At 39.8% G+C, this 21,446-nt stretch overlaps 1 protein-coding gene across 2 annotated transcripts in view; it reads left to right on the forward strand.

Moving 5' to 3' along the window:
• LOC124711743 (protein I'm not dead yet-like) overlaps nucleotides 1-21,446 on the forward strand; it is a 269,714-nt gene that overhangs the window by 194,226 nt on the left and 54,042 nt on the right. For both annotated transcript variants that reach the window (XM_047241953.1, XM_047241954.1), the window contains exons 5-7: nucleotides 432-535; nucleotides 10,489-10,623; nucleotides 19,446-19,568. In XM_047241953.1, coding sequence (XP_047097909.1) covers nucleotides 432-535; nucleotides 10,489-10,623; nucleotides 19,446-19,568 — 362 coding nt within the window. The remainder of the gene's footprint in view (nucleotides 1-431; nucleotides 536-10,488; nucleotides 10,624-19,445; nucleotides 19,569-21,446) is intronic.

Below are 21,446 nucleotides of genomic sequence, written 5' to 3' on the forward strand. Positions count from 1 at the left end.
GATAATGGGAATTTGCTGCAGAAGAAAAACAGGGAGATGTACAGACAGATGCAGAAATGTGAAGTTTGTCTAGAGGAAGAGGAGGTGGGGGGAGAGAATTTCAAATTTCAGGACTCAGAGTGGAACAGCCACCTGCAAGTTTTTATTGCCCAGAGAGATTTAATGGCTGACAAGAACAACTTCACGTGTCTTTGTTGTTAGGTAGGACACTGTCTTCTGGAATGTAATGTTCTCTGTCAAAAGTAATGTTAATATAAATTTGTTCTGCCTGAATGTTAATGTGTAACACACAAAAAATACTGCTGTGAATCAATTTAACAATGAAGTATTGTAATACACATTGTTATGTGTCATACATACATACAAGCACCTGAAATATGTGCTGTATTACAGCCTGAAACTATAAACCAACAATTTTTATTATTTTCCAGCATGAAAAGGCAGAAAAAAGGTCTGCAATTCTTGCAATTGACGAAGCCTTTGCGGAATACACTCAGGAAACAACTGGAAAAGAAACTAAACAGGACAGTCCAGAGTAAGTGCAATGCAACTGACAAGGTCTATAAAATAAAAAAATGTAAGAATCTTTCTCAGTCTTGAACATGTGGAATGAGAATAAAAAAATATTAAATGCAAACTAAAGATCATAATGAGAGTTTAAGGAATTAAATGTAAAGACTTAAAGAAAGGTCAATGAGAGCAACAACATTTCGTATGAGAATTACATGAAACTAATGCAGTGCCTTAATTACGATAAAGCAGGACTTTCAGGGCAAAGTTAGTTATGTTCCATGTAACACGTTTATATGGCTACAAGTTGGTCAACTGAGCATCTTTAACTTATTACCATTTCTGTTTGTGAGTTGTTGAGAAGAAAAAACTTAAGCCTGCATTTGAAAACACCTTTGGTGTCAGTCAGTCTTTTTATTTTTACATAAATGTTATCAAAGAGTTTCAGAACTATATTTCACTCCACTGTGTGCCAAGTGTTTCATAGCTATGTATTTCACTCCGTTGTGTACCAAAGGTTGATCTACCAGAAAGCAGCACAGGTAACTTTCCCTCCTGGTGTTGTTGTTCTTGTCATCAGTCTGAAGACTGATTTGATATCATTCTCCCTGCTACTTTATATAAAAATTTAAACTAAAACAAGTATAAAGGTTTATGTGTTCATTAAACTAGATAAAGAGGCAGTGGTGTCATAACTGATGAAGCACTGAATTAACAAATATCTAAAAGACCATAATTTACTTAACAGAACTCAGCATGGCTTCCAAGCACGTAAAAATACCGAAACAGCAGTAATGTGCTACACTGAACAAATAATCAAAAATCTAGAGAAACATTGTAGTGTAGTAGGAATAAATTTAGACCTCTCCAAAGCTTTTGACACTGTGAACCAGGACATTCTTTTAGAAAAATTGGAAGCGTTGGGTATACATGGGATAGGAAAAAAATGGTTTGAATCATACCTAAAAAACAGAACACAGGTTGTAGGACTGACATCAACTTACTCCAACCACAAAATAAATTCAGTATCAGAGGCAAAAAATGTAGAAATAGGAGTACCACAAGGCAGCATCCTAGGGCCCATATTGTTTCTTGTCTATGTAAATGATTTTCACACCTCAGATGATGCAGCCAAAGCAATAATATTTGCAGATGATACTAGTGTGATAATAAGTGCACCAAAGCAATTGCTACCAACAACTGAATTGAATTGAATTGAATTGAATTGAATTTTATTTGATCCTGTAAGATTACATTGTGTACAGTAAATGTACATGTAATATAGGACATATCAAAGTATTAACATTCTTTATCACTTATTTTTCTACACCTTTAGCTTACACTTTTACATCACTGATAATGAGTAACAATATATACAAATGTAATGGCATAAGTAATAAGTATTCTGCAACACTGTAAAACTCTTTTTCAATGAGATAGTCTTCAAGTTTCTTTGGAAAGTCATTATGAAGTACACTATCTTGCAGGTTTCTGGGCAGACTTCTTAGTAGTCTGATACCAGAGTACTGGGGTCCTTTTTCTAGCATTGCCAGTCGGTGGGATATGCTCCGTACTTCATTCTTCTTTCTTGTATTGTGGGTGTGTACACTAGCATTTGTAATCCAGTCCTCACTACCTTTTGTGATGTACATTATTGTTTTGTATATATACAATGATGAAAAAGTTAAGATACCTAAATTCTTGAAACAGTTTCTGCATGTTTCAGAGGTCTTTCTTCTTAAAATGGTTCTAATTGCTTTTTTTTGTAATGTAAACACTCGTTTTGTCTCTTGTTTGTTTGAGTTTCCCCATACAGTCACTCCATACTGTAAGTATGGTTCGAAAAGTCCATGATACACTGTACACAGAAGGTTCTTGTCTGAATACTGTGATAGCTGCATCATTAAGAGTATGACAGAGCTCAGTTTCTTACAGACATTATTAATATGTTTTTTTCCATTTCAGGTCATTATCCACAAGAATACCTAAGAATCTAGCAGATTCTACTTCTTCCAGCCTTGTTCCATCAACCTCTAAATCCATGTCTGATACAGTACTAAATTACATCCACTCTTGGCTCAATGCAAACAGGTTGACATTGAATGTAAATAAAACAAATTATATGCAGTTTGGGAAAAGATGTCAAAATGTAAATCTCGATCTGGTGTGGGGTGACAAAGCCTTAGACACAGTGACATCCACAAAATTGCTGGGGATTCATGTGGGTGAAAAATTAAATTTTAATGACCACGTAATAAAACTTGCACAAAAACGTAATTCAGCCTGTTTTGCCCTCAGAATTATTGCAAATGCTTGTACCTCAGAGGGTGCCAGAATGGCATATTTTGGCTATTTTCAATCTCTTGCCGCATACGGAATAATGTTTTGGGGTTCCACAACTGGGCGCCTAAAACAAATTTTTTTGTTGCAGAAGAGGGCCATCCGAATAATAACTCACAAGTCATCCACAGACACACTGCAAACCCATATTCAAAAAGCTTAGAATACTTACTATACCATCATTATACATATACAAATGTGTATTGTATCTCAGGACCCACATTGCAGATTTTCAGACAAATGCCGACTTTCGTAATTACAATACCCGTAATAGTGCAGCACTCCATACTCAGAAAACAAAAAGAACGAATACACAAAGGCATGTGAGCCTTATCAGCGCAAAACTGTACAACGCACTGCCAGTCAACATCAGGCAGTTAGAAGATGATAACAAATTTAAAACAGAATTTAACAAATTTCTAGTAGAACAGTGTTTTTATTCTGTAAATGACTATGTAGGTCAATAAATTTTTTCTGATGATCTTTATAAAGGCAAAATGGAAAATACTCTATCTGTACCTAATCATTCATTACCTAATCATTCATTACATTTACTTACTTAAAGGACAAATGTTGTGTGATGTAAATATATACTTAAGCAGTGTTGTGTATATAAGGACTTGCTGTTTAGGGAGGACAAAACTAAAGCCTTATGAAAAACAGACTATGCATTTAAAATAACAAGCAGGGATGTATATAGGCTATATTAATTTCATTGTATTATTATTAACTTCATTGTATTATTTTCTTTTGTACTTTTTTACGTATATATTGTTTGTCTCTCATTTCTTTGAAATGGCTTACATGTACCCTTGACAACATCCATACAATATTTATTGTCAATGGATGGATAAATAAAATAAATAAATAAAACTCAAGGACAAATTGGTATCATCTGGACAGGAGAATGTAAGGAAATTTTTGCACAAATGTAGAAGACAAGGTGACCAAGTACTTGATAGATATGTAGCTGGTAGAGCAGTTTATGCCAGTTTGGAGAGTCACTAACAAACTTAGAAGAACTTTCAGGCAGGGTCCAATGAAGTTCATATTGTATTATAAATGACCTGGCAAGCAATATTAATAGTAAACCCAGACTATTTGTAGTTAATGAATTTATGTATAATGCATACAATCTAATGTAGTCAGAATCTGAAAACATTTCAAAGTGAGCAAAGGTTTGCATTTTTATCTTTCTCAATATCTAAAGTAAGTTGACAATTTTCAGAGTAAGCATCCAGTATTGTTTTGATGGATATCTTGTTACACCCACCATTTACAAAACTGCACTTTTTCCAATCAACTGTTGAATGATTAAAGTCTCCTCCAATGATGGCGTTGTGATTGGGAAACATACATACATTTGAGATGTTTTTGTTAAAGTTTTTGGTTACATCTGGGGCTGACTATGGTGGTTGACAGAAGGACTTAATTACAATTTAATATCCATATTTGACTCTGACTCTTGTCCAAACACTCTCACAAGCAGATGTCATTTTCTCCCTTCTGAGTTAGCACCATTTAAACATTTGTCCTTTCATACCTGGGAACCATGTATGTCATAAAAAATGGTAGTTCATCATGCGAGGACCCACAATGGTAGGGTTGCAATATATATCATCCAAATTACTCCTACAATCACAAAATATTGCAGGATGTGCAGTGGATAAAACTTTTGCTTTCACTGCTGGGTGTAATCATTAGCTTGGGGCATGAGCAGCAAGGTACAATTTCAAAGAGACAGAGATGGGAGTCCAGTGACAACATTTAAAGGGAAATCACACTTCATTAATATGTAGTTACACCAGTTCATTTTTTGTTATTGTAGTCCCTATCAAATATAGTACTGAATGTCTTTCATGGCAGTTATAAATTTTACAAATTTTTCGTTAAAGTTCACCTCATATCAGTCCCAAAAATGGGACAACAATGAGCTTGGTCCATAGATAAATAGCCTCTTGCATAATTAATTTGTGTTGCTAACTGTAATGCATTTTATCTTTACAGAAAATTTTGTCCGTAAAACCTCTGACATTTTATTTCTTACTGAAGTACCACCTGCACTTATTTCTTGAGAGCAAATTCTATTACTTTAGAGGCTGTATTCACTGCTCCCAATCAAAACTGTTGAACTCCTGAAACTCACTTTATCACACCTTAATTTATATGCAAATTGTTCATGAGGCAGCCAAACAAATAGCCATTGAAGCTCAAAAACGTTTTTAATAAAATGATTTAGTCTTCACACTTATGCTGATAAGAACATGTACTGTTTATACAAGGGTCACTCCAAAATAAATGCACACTCTTTTTGTAAAAATACAGTTTTCATTCTGCATGTGTGAAAGTTTTACAGTGTGTAGATAATCCTTCCCGCTTGTTTTGAAACTTAGTTCAACCTGTTCCCGTGAGTGGCGCTATCACAGCATGTCTTCAAGATGGCTGCTACACTTGACATTTGTCAGAAGCAACGTGCTGTCAAAGAATTCTTGTACTGTGAAAACAAGACACTGGGAAACATCCACAAATGGTTGAAAAAGGTGTATGGAAATGTTGTTGTTGATCGCAGTACAGTTAGTCGGTGGGCAAGCAGGTTACTTGATGAAAGCGGGCATGGCAATATTGAGGATTGTCCTTGCAGCTGCAGACCTCATACTGCACACACTCCAGACAATGTGCACAGAGTTAATGAATTGGTGACTGCTGACAGACGCATCATGCTGAACGAACTGTCATGCTACTTTGGTATAGGGGAAGGAAGTGTTTGCAGAATACTGAAAGTGTTGGCGTTAAAAAAGGTTTTTGCCAGGTGGGTTCCCAGGATGTTGACAGTGGCTCACAAAGAAGCAAGTAAAATGGTATGCAGCAAACTTTTGGAACAGTACAAGAATGGTGGAGATGAATTTCTTGGAAGAATTGTGACAGGTGATGAAACATGGCTCCATCATTTTTCACCAAAGACAAAGAGGCAATCAGTGGAGTGGCACCATGCAAATTCACCCAAGAAAAAGTAAATAAATTCAAAACCACACCTTCTGCTGGAAAAGTTATGGCTACGGTGTTTTTCAATTCCAAAGGACTCTTGCTTGTGAACGTCATGCCAAGTGGAAAAATTATAAATTCTGATGCATATGTGACGACGCTGCAGAAACTTTAAGCTCGACTGAGTCGTGTTCAACCACATTAGCAAAAGCAGGGTGTTTTGCTGTTGCACGACAATGCATGGCCACATGTCAGTAAAAAAACCATGGAAGCGATCACAAAACTTGGATGGACAACACTGAAACACTCGCCTTACAGTCCTGACCTGGCTCCATGTGACTATCATCTCTTTGGGAAACTGAAAGACTCTCTTTGTGGAACAAGGTTTGGAGATGATGCCTCCATTGTGCAAGCTGCCAAACATGGCTCCAACAGGTTGGTCCAGAAGTTTACTGTGTAGGTATACAGGCACTGGTTCCAAGATGGCGTAAGGCCATTGAGAGGGATGGAAATTATGTGGAGAAATGAAAATATTGTTCCTAAAGAATGTATCTACACACTGTAAAACTTTCAATCATGTAGAATAAAAGATGGATTTTGAAAAAAATTGTGTGCATTTCTTTTGGAGTGACCATCGTATCATGCTGCTGTCTATTTATGCCACTATATGATTCTTTGTACTTAACTTGGTGTCCAAATTGCAAAAGCCATATTGTCTACTTGCTGCTCTCTGTTGCTGGCTAGCCTGTTGCACTCTTTTTGGATTTATGTGACACATAATGCTGAGTAAGCTCTTGATCAGTCTTATCATCTTATGTTCTGATCATCACAAGAAGTTAAACTATGGAGACACGCTGAATTTGACTGCACCCATCAACCTCTAAGTGATGCTGTGGTATCAGAGTTGAAAAAGGGACTAAATTTTTCACCCAATTCAAAATTCCTCGTGAGATTGTTAAAGGAATAAGGTGAGAGATTTGTAGGGCCACAACTAGGATGCTTGCACCCAAGCAAAAGACCATCACTGAGGAAAGAAAAGTGCTCTGTTATTTAAGAGATGACACAGAAATAATCATTTTATCTGCTGACAAGGGAAACACTACTGCTCTCTTTCCTGCAAAATCTTCTTTTAACAAGATAGTGGATTTACTGCAGGACTCAGGATATTTTTGTCTCCAAAAAGATCCAACAGATGGAGTACAATGAAAGACATCCACCTCCTCAAATGCGGCCATTTTTCTGACCATCTGAAAAAGAGCTTAAGAGTATAAGCAACAGTTTCCTTATAACTCTAAAGCCTGCCAAAGATACATAAAGGAATTCTGATTTGCCGCATTTTAAGCAATAAAGGAGGTACAACATACTGCATAACAAAACATCTGACTTGTCTTTTGAGCTGTTTGGTAGGGAAATGAGAGCACCATACTTGAAATTCAGAATACTTTATAACGTGACTGAAGAACCTGCATCTTGAACCAACTGACATATTAGTGGGTTTTGATGTGGTCTCTCTGTTCACATGAGTGCCTCTGGTAGGTTGACTGCAGCTCATAGGAGCTTAGCTGAAAGAGGATATCTTACATCTTTCCAAGCATGTGCTTACCTCAAATTACTTTTTATTTAATGACCAATATTTTGAGCAAACTGATGGTGCTGCCCTCTGTCTCCCATAGAAGCCAACCTTTTTATGGAAGACTTTGAGGACAAAGCACTTAAATCAGAGGTTTTGAAATGTGTTTTTGCAGATATGTAGACGATAATTTGTGGTATGGCCACATGGGACAGTAATGTTTCCATCATTTTTGGAACATCTTAACTCCATCCACCTTAAATCTGCTTTACTATCAAACTGGAGAAAAGTGAGACCTTTCATTTCTGAAAGTCTTGGTTCTTAGAAAAGAAGATGGCTCCTTGGGTCACAGTGTACTTCATAAACTAGCACACACTGATCTGTATCTATCAGCTACAAGTTGCCAACACCCACCCCAATGCACCAGTGTACATGGGCCCTTGTTCAAAAGGCAAGAGCTGTCTCAGATGCAGCAGAACTTATCCATCTCTGCTTTGTACACTCCTGGAAATTGAAATAAGAACACCGTGAATTCATTGTCCCAGGAAGGGGAAACTTTATTGACACATTCCTGGGGTCAGATACATCACATGATCACACTGACAGAACCACAAGCACATAGACACAGGCAACAGAGCATGCACAATGTCGGCCCTAGTACAGTGTATATCCACCTTTCGCAGCAATGCAGGCTGCTATTCTCCCATGGAGACGATCGTAGAGATGCTGGATGTAGTCCTGTGGAACGGCTTGCCATGCCATTTCCACCTGGCGCCTCAGTTGGACCAGCGTTCGTGCTGGACGTGCAGACCGCGTGAGACGACGCTTCATCCAGTCCCAAACATGCTCAATGGGGGACAGATCCGGAGATCTTGCTGGCCAGGGTAGTTGACTTACACCTTCTAGAGCACGTTGGTGCCGGTCTAGGAATGGTAGAACAATGGGTTCAATGACGGTTTGGATGTACCGTGCACTATTCAGTGTCCCCTCGATGATCACCAGTGGTGTACGGCCAGTGTAGGAGATCGCACCAAGGCAGAAGCGACTCTCATCGCTGAAGACGATACGTCTCCATTCGTCCCTCCATTCACGCCTGTCGCGACACCACTGGAGGCGGGCTGCACGATGTTGGGGCGTGAGCGGAAGACGGCCTAACGGTGTGCGGGATCGTAGCCCAGCTTCATGGAGATGGTTGCGAATGGTCCTCGCCGATACCCCAGGAGCAACAGTGTCCCTAATTTGCTGGGAAGTGGCGGTGCGGTCCCCTACGGCACTGCGTAGGATCCTACGGTCTTGGCGTGCATCCGTGCATCGCTGCGGTCCGGTCCCAGGTCGACGGGCACGTGCACCTTCCGCCGACCACTGGCGACAACATCCATGTACTGTGGAGACCTCACGCCCCACGTGTTGAGCAATTCGGCGGTACGTCCACCCAGCCTCCCGCATGCCCACTATACGCCCTCGCTCAAAGTCCGTCAACTGCACATACGGTTCACGTCCATGCTGTCGCGGCATGCTACCAGTGTTAAAGACTGCGATGGAGCTCCGTATGCCACGGCAAACTGGCTGACACTGACGGCGGCGGTGCACAAATGCTGCGCAGCTAGCGCCATTCGACGGCCAACACCGCGGTTCCTGGTGTGTCCGCTGTGCCGTGCGTGTGATCATTGCTTGTACAGCCCTCTCGCAGTGTCCGGAGCAAGTATGGTGGGTCTGACACACCGGTGTCAATGTGTTCTTTTTTCCATTTCCAGGAGTGTATTTGTCCAGAATGGGTTCTCCAAAAGCAGATTCAAAACGCATTTCAGCTAAGACACGCTACGCTTCATTACAGAGCATGATTTTTTTTGCAATTTATGTTGGTGGCGTGTACTTTAAGATTGATGGGCTATTCAGGAGACATCAAGTAACTTGTGTCTTCCACCCTCTGATGTAAACAAACAACCTAGATCTGTGGAGACCAGGAATATATGAAAGTCCATGCCAGAGTGGGAAATCTTACATTGGCCCGACATGTCACACTACTAAGGATAGATGTGATGAAGATGGACGTCACACCAAAATAGGGTCAACCAAAAAAAATCTGCTGCTGCTGAACACTTTCTTGACATGGGACATGACAGGAGCTGTGCACAGACAAAGATCCTCCATCCACCTCCACTCCATCATTAAAGAAACAAACAAAATATAATAAATAACCATTTAATTAACAGAGACATGGGATTTTAGCTCAGCAAAGTGTGCAACTAGCGCTGGTAGCGTTAACGGATCATCAGCTGCAAACAAATGAATAGAGTGAGATAGCACAGATTGGGAATTGAAACTAGGACAGTTAAGTAGGGCACCAGCATTTGGCTCATGCACATACACTTGGACCATGACTTGTGGTCCCACTTTTCGTGTGCTGCGCATGAAAAGACAATGGCCCATTTCCCGGGCAGTCGCTGTCCTCATGTGCAATGACATTATAGCCCAGCCCCTTGGTGCCTGCACTTTTCTAGACAGGCAGTGCATAAATTAGCACGCCACGACAGCAATCTGTCAGTAGCACCTATAGATGACAAGCAGTTGTCTCATGGAAATACCACACAGTATACACAACCTTATCCAACACAACCCATGAAACATTCAGGCAGGCTCTTAATACTTCAGTAACTTTGCTTTTTATGATTTATAGAGTACTGTGGAGTAGTGCATGGAAATGTGTAATAACTTATATGGACCTTACTCAAATGGTTTCATCACTTTTCACACCCAATGAAAATAGAGGCAAAATGTGTGGTATGTAAACAGATCACATACTGTCCATGGCTCCTTTTGTCCATCTACTGTAACTGTATTGACATAATGGTAAGTAGTATTATGGGTCGTTACTATCACTAAACTCTCCACTTATTGTGCATGGGAGGAAAAGAGTGTAACCTGTTAGATGGGAAAGCTCCAACAATCAAATATTTTATGGCATTAGTCAAAATTCCTTCATTTAAAATAATGAGAATGGATGATGCAAGCCATTGCAGTTGAAATCTGGAATGAAGAGCACAAAGATACAAATTGCATGATTAGTGCGCTTTCTTTTCACACAGGGATGAAGAGGAAGAGACTCCAGATAAAGAAGCTGTTGGATATTTCCTTGGAATATGTTATGCTGCCACTTTGGGTGGGACTGGAACCCTCATAGGAACTGGAACCAATCTCATATTCAAAGGAATATTTGCAAGGTTAGTATCACCCACATATTTTGCAAAAATGCTTTAAATGCTTGTTTATTTTTAAATGAGAAGTATATGATGTAATAAATTTAATATTAAAAGAAACCTTATATGAAAGGACAGCTGTATAAAAGAAGAATCAATACACTCTTTATTCCTGTCAGTGAGACCCATCATTTTTTTTTTTACTTTAATAGGCACAGCATCTATAGTCTGCAATGACAAATATTGACTGCTGTCTAATTCTTGAATGCAGAAATGTACTGAGAAGGCATATTGCTGATAATACATTAATTGGTAATACTATGTGAATGATATACTGCATACTGTGTAATCTAAGTGACACACAATATTCAGTGAACAAAAGACATGTATATTTGGAAAGCATAGTAACAAAATAGACTTTAGCTGCTGATCATCATAAAATGAAGTAAAATTCCTTCAATTTTAGTTCCTCAGTACGTTCTGGCTGGCAGAAAGTCAAATGATTAGCAGCAGTGTGCTTAGTCAAAGAACAATATCAGTCTGCTATTTTCAGTGAGTGTCTGATGATCTCCCCATCCCCCTCATCAGATGTATAAAATCATGTGTAGCCTGTATGTTTTCAGATGTCCCCAGGTGCTGAAGTGCAGGGAAAATAGTATTTAGGAATGAATTAAGGGATATATGAGCAGGAATATCACTATGACTGTTTTTATGAAAGGCATTAGGCTGGTTTATTTGTAGACTATTGAATTGCAGTAGTAGCCTGGTATACCACAGTCCAATATACGACAGACTTGGATATAACATGGTATGAAGCATGTCCTCCAAAACAAAATATCATTTGTGAATGATTCTGCATTGCAATTTACTCCTGCAACCTCCATGATCTCTAAGCAATAACCAGAGTAGATGGATGTAATTAAAATTAACCTCTGGTTTGTCTTATCCACATATCGAGATTGTTGCTGGACAGAAGCTTTGAATACACATCTCATGGTTAACATTGTGGCACACCATATAGTGAAGATGCTGAGTTGCACAACAAAAAGATTTCAAATTAAAGCTTTTGGCCATTGGCCTTTGTCAACAACAATGAATACACCCGCGCGCACACACACACACACACACACACACACACACACACACACACACACACACACACACACACACACACACAGAGTCACACTCACACTCACACACATACACACACGTACGCCTGCAGTCTCGGGCAACTGAGACGACATCCTGGATTTTCCATTGTTTGGTTAATATTGTGACACAGTCAACAAGGTGACTACAGAACATGCATGGCAGTAATCAAAATCAGCACAACCATCATGTGGATCATAAATTATTCACTCATTGTCTGGATTTTGTGTGCTTGTTATGATGTCAGAGGAATGATAAATTAAAAATTATTGATCATGTAAAGAAGGCTAAAACTAGGCAAGTTTATCAAGTGAGTGTGGTGTACCTGAAAGAGCAATGAGGGGACAGATGAAAGAAGAGAATAAACTTAAAAGTTTTGTAAACACAGTTGAAAGTGATGTGGGAATGGACAGAAAAATGACTAAGCTACGAAAAGACAGTGAACTTGACAAATGCCTTTGTAAGTGGTTTTTAATGTGGAAAGAAGTGAAGATGTTCCACTTTACTGGCCAATTATTAAACTCCAAGCTGAAAAATTCCACTTTGATTTACATGGAACAAAGATTTTGTAGCTTACGACAGATAGTTCTCAAGATGGAAATATCACTGTGGAATTTGCCAAAAGATCATTGAAGGAGAAGCAAGGTCTTCCAACAATGAATCTGTTTCACAGTTTCCTGAAATTCTTCACAAAATAATGGTGTATGAAAATCTAAATGATCTTCAAGCATATAATTGTGATAAAACAGCACTTTATTATCAGTTTCTTCCAACCAGATCTCTTGCTACAAAAATGAGCAAATATGACAGGTTTGAAAATGAATAAAGATGGAATAACCCTCTTCTTTGCCACAAATAAATTGAGCAAATCTTAAAGATGAAATCTCTTTGTATAGGTAAAAAAAGCTCAAAATGTTTCAAGCTTGTAAAAGTGTTGTCATTATAATTCGCTTGCAGGCATTCAAAGAATGCTTGGACGACATGACATTTTCACCAAGAAGAGTTTGTTTGTTCAATCAGTGATGAAGCACCTGTTATCAAATAAGCTAAGAGAAGAAGCTCTATTAGTACTTGATCACTGCCCAGCTCATACATCTGTTGAAGTGTTCGTTATTGCCAAAAAAAACATGACTGCATTAATTTGGCCACTGGATCAAGGCATCATATGAGTATTTAAGGCTTGTTATTACCATGAACTGCTCACTTCATTAGTAAATTCAGATGAGGAAATGGGAATGTTCTTGAAATCTGTAATTATGAATTGCTGGAACAAGTGTTCTATTGGGGGGGGGGGGGGAGGGGGGGGGGGAATTGCAACAGAAGAACTCTACAGTGATATAGATTTCAACAACAGTGACAAACACTCTGAATGTAATATTCTTCAGTGCAACATTGATCTTGAAGACTTGAACCATTGGGTAATAATCAACATCAAAGAACTGTTTTTGAAGATGACAAGGATATTATTGATGATGTTCGAAATGATAGTGAACCAGTCATGGATGTGGATGGTGAAGTTGAAGAAGAAATATAGATGATGTTCTCAGAAAGTATAGATGATGTTCTCAGAACATGTGGAATATTGGATAAAATAAATAATGTGAGTATGTGGATGGAGTGTCGAAGTGAGCCAAACTAAAATGAGTTGTAGCACCAGATGAACATAAAACAATACACACTAAAGAAACTGCATGAAATGACCAACCAAATAGAGCTAACTTACTTCTTTAGTAGAATAATTACGTACTGTAGCGTGCAGGCAATGCCGTAAATTTTTACACTGTATTTGATGGTGTACTTCATACACTGTATTTAAATTCATGTTATTATTTAGTCAGCATTTGAGTGAAGTTTATCTAATTGCTGTACCCAATAATTTTCTGAAATGTTTTACTTCTAATGTTCCTTAAATTTAAATACAGTATGGCAAAGTATGCATAGTATTACATTTTGTTATTTACTGTAATAAAGAAACATTAAGTTGCAGATAGGCACAATTAAAAGGCAGTTTAGTAAGCTTTCAGCCACAGCCTTCATCAGCAAAAGAGAATGTAGTATCCTGCCCACTCGTATAATATAGGGTGACTAGGAAGCTGTTTCCTCAGATTGCTAGCACACAATTCAAGCAAATCATATCAATGTAGTATATTACAGTAAGTTAAATTGAAAGCACTTAACTTTGCGTATTCACAGAGTTGTGTCGCAAGCAAATGGTGAAACGAAAATAATCAATGTCCTTCGCTATATGCAGTTTCAATGCAAGCAAAAAACTTCAGTTCATAAGTCACTGCGGTAGTGTTGGTATGACAGCTGTCTTCCACTCTGGCACTGGCTAGGTGACACGGTGCTTATATTCTCCTCATATAGATGGAGCTCCAGTAGTGGTGTCATGCTAGTCAGCGTACTATTGGCTGATGTTGTCTCACAGCCCTCTCTGCTTTTGCATTCTTAATCTTCATGTTGGCGCTTGTCATTGTGCCAGAACAGAGAAACACACACCATTCATACACACAAACAAGCACATCTCATGCACACGTGACTGACAATTCTGGTGTCCTTGGACAACAGTGCAACTATCACATGGGATGCGAGTAGCAATCTGGATGTGGCGGAGAGGGGATAGTAGTATATGAATGGGGGAGAGAGATGAACACTATCTGGTGGAGTGTGCAGGGGCTAGAATGCCAACAGGTGCAGCATCAGGACGTTGTGGGGCAGAGAGGTGGTGAAAAAAGGAGTGAAAAAGGAGAGGAGTGGGGCAAGATGGGTGGCTGCGTTGGCAGGCAGCAACGAACAAAGAGGATGGGAGACGAGAATGGGAAGGAAGTGATATAACAGGGGTGGGGCTGAGGGGGTGGGGGGTGGGGAGAAACCTGTTTGGTGCAGGAAGTGGGGCAGTATGTTACCATAGGGTGTGGCTTGGATAATTATGAGGCTCGAGAATGTATTATAAGGATAACTACCATCTGTGCAGTTAAGAAAGGAGGGTGGTGGCGGTGGGGGGGGGAAATGATACAGATGACTTGGGTAGTGAAGCAGCTACTGAAATCAAGGATGCTATGTTCAGCTGCATGTTGTGCCACAGGGTGATCTACTTTACTCTTGGCCACAGTTTGGTGGTGGCCGTTCATCCTCGTGGACAGCTGGTTGGTAGAAATACCGATATAAAAAGCTGTGTGATGACTGCAGCAGGGCTGGTAAATGAAATGGCTGCTTTCACAGGTGGCCTGGCTCCTGATGGATTAGGATAAACACGTGACAGGACAGGAATAGAAAGTGCTGGGTGGGTGGATTGGGTGGGTCTTGCATCTGGTTCTTCCACAGGGATATGATCCTTGTGGCACAGGTTGGATTGGGAGTGACATAGGGATTGACTAGGATGTTTTGGAGGTGTGACTAGGATGTTTTGGAGGTGGGGTGGGTGATGGAACATCACTTTAGGAGGTGTGGAAAGGATCTCAGGTATGATGTTCCTCATTTCAGGGCATGATGATAGGTAATCAAAGCTCTGGTGAAGGATGTAGTTCAGTTGTTCCAGTCCAGGGTGCTACTGGGTGACAAAGGGGGCACTCCTTTGTGCTCATTCTTGAGGGTTGGTGGGAAGATTGGGGATGTGGGGGGAAATGGCACCAGAGATCTGTTTGCGGACTAGGTGGCTGTTTGTGAAGGTCTTGGTGAGACACTCAGCTTACTGAACAAGGGAGTTCTTGTCACTGCAAATACATCATCCCCTGCTGGCCAGGTTGTATGGCAGGGATTTTTTGATGAGAGAGGGATGACAGCTGTGAACAAGCACGTACTGTTGGTGGCTGGTGGGTTTAATGTGGACAGTGGTATGGATGGAGAGGAAGAGGTCAATGTCTAGGAAGGTGGCATACTGTGTTGAGGAGGACCAGGTGAAGGGGATGGGGGAGAAGGTGTTGAGGTTGTGAAGAAATGAAGAAGGATGTCTAGGTCCTGGGTCTAGATCATGAAGACGTTGTCAATAAACCCTGAACTAGACTAGTGGTTTGTCATTTTAGGAGGCTTGGAAGGTCTCCTGTAGGTGACCCACAAACAGATTGACATAGCAGAGTGCAATGAAGGTGCCCACAGCTGACCAAGGATTTGTTTGTATACCTTCCCTGCAAAGGAGAAATAGTAGTGGGTTAGGATAAAGTTAGTAAGGTAATGAGTATGATGGGCAAACTACAACTGTAGTGTTGTGAACATGTTGGGAATGTGGGTCCCACAGGGAGTGTGCAAGGGATAAGTCCCTGCGGGCGCACTATCCTCTGTGCCCATGGTGGCTCAGATGGATAGAGCATCTGCCACGTAAGCAGGAGATGCCGGGTTCAAGACCCGGTCGGGGGACACATTTTCAACATGTCCCTAGTGAAGTATATCAACACCTGTTTGTAGCTAGCGTGTCCATTTAATTATGATTTAATTGGAGGTTGTGTTGGACTTCTGGGGTGGAATCACTCTGGCAGAAATTATAGGTGGAGGAGATCTTCGGCCAGGTAGTCACTGGGATTCATAACAACAGTGATGGAACCTTTGTCTGCATGTAGGATAGTTAGGTCATGATTTGTTTTGAGGTTGTGTATGGCTACTCTTTCTTCTACTGAAAGGTTGGTGTTCTGTGGAAGGGACTTGGGAAAGGATGATTAGGTGAAGTTGGAGGTAAGGAATTCCTCGAAGGAGACCAGCGAGTGGTTAGGTGGGAGGGAGGAGGAGGAGGGGGGGGGGGATCACAGTTGGATGGTTGTATGAACTGGAAGAGGCAGGATTCAATTATGGAATTGGGTTGGTTTTGGTTGGAGGGATTGGCAGAACAGAAGTTCTTCCATTGCTGGGATTGAGAGAAGAAGAGCAGAGGTCTTTGATAAGTCCAGCATGGTTAAATTCAGGTGCAGGGCTAAAAATGAGGCCTTTGGATAGGACTGAAACTTCTGTGGAGCTGAGGGTTTTGGTGGAAAGGTTAACAACAGTGTTATGGGAATGTTTTGACTCTGGATTTGGAGGTGAGTTAGTAGGGAGTTTTGGAGGATGTGGCAAGTTGAAAATGTGAACTTGGGCAGACTTTAGGTACCATGAGAGATGGATGAGGAGGAACACTGTGGATAGGTTAGAGGTTGGGTAGTGTTGTCCTGAGGAAGCAGTACGATGTCAGCAAGCTGGATATCTGGAGTGCTCCTACAAGTGCTGGAGAGTAAGAAATTCAATTTCGGAGCGGTGATATATGGAGTTGGGATTGCACAGTAGTAGTATCATTGAAAGGGAGCAGTGGTGGTTCTGGGATGCCTGTGCAATGAAGATGTGTTTCTGCAGTACCAGGTTTGTAATGCCCATGGACTGGCAGAATCTGAAAAGGGCAAGTTCACTGTGAAAGGACAGGTGAATCCAGAAAAAAGAATATTTATGGTTAGGCCATTTGGGGGGATTCCATGTTTTACGCAACATATGAGAAATAGGATGTGGGACTGGGTATTAGCTAGGGAAAAGGATATTTTTCTGAACTGGGCAGAAAGATGTAGCAGGGGTCACCATGGCAGGAGTGGTGGAAAGGAAATGGGAATGACACAAAAATGGGCAAAATTGTTGTTGATGGTTGTGAGAGATGCTGGATAAGAGAAAAGGCACATAAAAAATACATAAAGACACACACAGATATGCAAAAATATGCAGGATGAGGGATGAAGTTAGATCAAAAGGAATAAATTTAATTATAACTGTCAGAGGAAAGAATCTGGAGCTCAGATGCTGCACCAACAATCTGTGTGGGTATGAAGCCTGTGTTGTGTGTGCTAAGTTGCAGCCTGGCACAATTAAAGGACTCTTACATAAAGTTTTTGGCCATGGCCTTCATCAACAAAAGAGAAACACACATCATTCAGACACACAAGATACTACATCTCATGTGCATATGACTGCCAACAACAGCAGCTCAAATCGGAATGCATGTGGGATGCAAGCAGCAAGGTGGAGAGAGTGGGCAATTTTAATTGGGCCTGTCTGCAACTTAACATTTTCCTATGTAATCTGTATCACAGTAATGTGTGTAAAATAATGGAAAACTTATGAATTGCATATGAAAAATGTTTCCTTGTAAGGCTATGTCTTGGCATATCTCTTGTTCAACAATCAGATGATCCGCATACTCTCTGTAATGGTATGTGTAAATCACATTTCACAGTTTTAATCCTTTGACTGCTACAGATGTGCTCTCTGCATTCTGTGCTGAGTGCTGCTTTGTTTTTGCTGTACTACTGGCCTAATGCAACTATCTATGCTGAGAGATAGCATTCCAGCTGCTACAAAATACTTGTCATCTTATTATTAGAAAAATATTCAGGGAAAATTTAAGTTTTTTCACATCTCACCCTCTGATATCTTTGCTCATTATTCATCATAGTGTGCTGCATCAAATTAAGTAAAGCATTTCATGAAATTTTAAAGAGTTTGCAGAAGTAAAAATGTTGTGTGTAGACTTTGTGATTGATTTTAGCTCATACATTGTTGGGAATTAAATGTAGATAAGATATCAAAATCTTATTTCAACTTGAGAGCAATATGATATCTCATTTAATTCTTGAGATATTGATTTTCCTATCTGGTGGACAGCTGTTCAATATGCTGAATTCCATCCCTGCATATTGGGAAACATGTGTTCATAACAATCATCACATTTCATAAACAGATCAAGATACTGAAATGAGGCTTTTTTGCAAATGATAGCATGCAAAGCAGCATGTGTATTGTATGATAAATACTCCGAAGTTTTTTATTCTCTGGTGTATAGAAGTAACTCATCCTTAGCATTAAGAGGATTAGCAGAATGAGGTGCATAAACATGTCAATATCACTTAAGGAAAACAGATAGGCAGCATTTAAACATGTCCTTAGCACTTGGGGATTGGTGGAGCACCATGAGTTAACCTTTCCACAGCAGTAAAGCATTGATAGCATGGCAAAAATGGCAAAATAGTTATATAAACATATAAACACACTTTTAGTGATTGGTTATGTGAAAATTGTCACAGCTGTTGTTCAACAAAAAGGAAATTTCTTTTCAATACTATCAAAGATTTCTATTGCTCGCCAGGTTAGAAGTGAAACAATACTAATGTATTCACAAAACAACCTGTATGTATTTGTCAAGCCTGAAGTCATTAAAAAGGAAGGAAGTAACAATATACAAATGGAAATTGAAAAAAAAGAAATAAATAAAAAAGAATGTGAGAAAAAGACATGAGGAACAGGTAAAGACTGTAAATATGATGAAGAAAATTAAGTGGGAAAATATTATATTTCTAAATATATCATACACTTCAAGTAAAATGAGATAAGACAAGGGAGAGTGGTGAAGGAAGGAAACCAAGAATAGAAACCTTATCACAAACTAGGACTGAGTGGATGATGAAAGCAAAACAAAGTACATATTGGAAAGGTAGTTCTCATTTGCAGAGTTTGGAAGCATGAGTGTTAGTTTAAAGAGCATCCTATGTGTTTTTTACCATCTAATGGTTTAAACCATCATTTTTTCATCCTTTTCCTCCCTCTTTTTCTGGTTGAAGTAATTCTCAGGTCTGTTTCATTGTTTTGAACATATCAATTTACTGTTACTTGATAAACATTGTAATAATAACCTGGCAATATCTTGCTGTGCAGTAAATAAACTAAACATTGCTATAGTTTCATTGTAATGTTAACAGTGAATTCCCCAATGGTGAAAACATAACCTTTGCTGGTTGGATGATGTTTTGTGTTCCACTAATGCTGCTATGTACACTGGCTGGCTGGCTGTGGCTCATGATACTTTACATGGGGCTTTTTAGGTAAGTATAAATAAGTATTATTGTTAGCATCATGACTATGTGGTCTTTACATCTTAAATTCTACTTCAGCAATGAGATACTTGAACTTATCAAGTAAGAATGCTATTTGGTTTCAGCCCTGAAATAATAAAGATTTGTTAAGAGCTATGGCACTTTTACAAATAAAATTCTCTCTTGTTATTCTGCTATCATCACATATTCTACTGTGAAGTCTGTTAAAATATCCTCTTCTTTCATGGTCACATCATTTATGTTCATTTGTAGACTGATATGTATTAATTTCCCTCAGGGAGTCACACCTAGTGATACGTGGCTGGTGACCACGGGGCCCCGAGCTGAGTCCTGGCATTGCTTCCACTTACTTATGCCAGGCTCCTGACTTTTATCTTTCCTATCTGGCCACCCTCGGCCAGCTCTTGTTCTTTTCCGACCCTGACGCTATTAGGTTTCGAGGGCTAGGGGTCTTTCATTTTCCAACCTATACTTCTCATGCAGCGTCTGACCCGGAGCGGGCGGCTGCAAAAGGCGTCTGTATCCCATGTTAGGGGCGGCCTCCAGAACTGCGGAAGGCAACCGAATACCACCGCAGACTATCTTCCCTGCATAATGCAGTCTCCATTTTATGCTAAAAAAAAAAATATGGCTTCCTCTCATGTTAAATCAGTGTCCGGAGGTAAAATAGTCCCCCATACGGATCTCCGGGGGGGACAACTTGAAAGGAGGCAAAAAATCAAAACGAGAATTGGTACCTGGAATGTCAGAACTCTGCTACAAGCAGGAAAACTAGAAAACCTTAAAAGAGAGATGGAAAAGAATCATATGGACCTCGTAAGAGTTGCTGAGGTAAGATGGAATGGACATGGAGAGTTGCAGTCAGATGAATATGTATTCTACTACTCAGGAGGAGAAGTAAAAGGAATTAATGGAGTAGGAATGATTATGACAAAGGAATTGGCTAAATGTGTGGAATATGTAGACTATGCAAATGACCGGGTTATTGGTGTAAGGCTGAAAGGAGCACAAACGATTTACTGATTGTCCAGGTGTATATTTAAACTTCAGAACATGATGACCAAATTGTAGAGGAAACGTACAATGTAATAGAGAGAATAATGGACGAAAATAAAAAATGCTGCAAAATAGTAATGGGAGACTGGAACGCCATTGTGGGAGAAGGGAAAGAGGGAAACATAGTAGGCAGTCATGGTCTTGGAAAGAGAAATGACAGAGGTGAATGGTTAATTGACTTCTGCAGGGAAAGGCAGCTGATAGCGGCAAACACATGGTTCAAGAGCCATAAGAGGAGGCTCTACACTTGGAAATCACCAGGGGATAAATATAGAAACCAAATCGATTTTATACTGGTAGAAGAAAGATACAGGAATGGAATCAAGAAGGTGCACACATTACCAGGTGCAGATGTTAATAGTGACCACAACTTACTTATGGCAGAAATAGAAATAAGAATGAAAAAACTGAAAAAGGCGACAATGGTGAAGAAGTGGGATCTAGAGAAGATAAGGTCCAACAAAGAACAAATTACAGAAATGTTGTCTCGGGACTTTCTAAACACATTAAGAGACAAAGAAGCACCTGATAACGCCAACGAGTACTGGAATATGCTGAAAGAAGGAATCATTAAAGCAGGACAGCAAAATATAGGATATGTAAAAGGGAAAAGGTCAAAAAAACCATGGGTCACACAAGAAATGATTTCCAAGATGGAGGAGAGAAGAAAATTGAAAAACAAGAACACTGAAGATGCAAGAAAGATATACCGAAGGTTAAATAACGAACTGTGAAGAGAAACAGAGCAGGCTAGGAAAAAATGGCTAAAAGAGGAATGTGATGAAAATGAATAACTGGAGAGGAAGGGAA

Source organism: Schistocerca piceifrons, chromosome 8 (assembly GCF_021461385.2).
Source record: "Schistocerca piceifrons isolate TAMUIC-IGC-003096 chromosome 8, iqSchPice1.1, whole genome shotgun sequence".
In the NCBI taxonomy this organism is placed as follows: Eukaryota; Metazoa; Arthropoda; class Insecta; order Orthoptera; family Acrididae; genus Schistocerca; species Schistocerca piceifrons.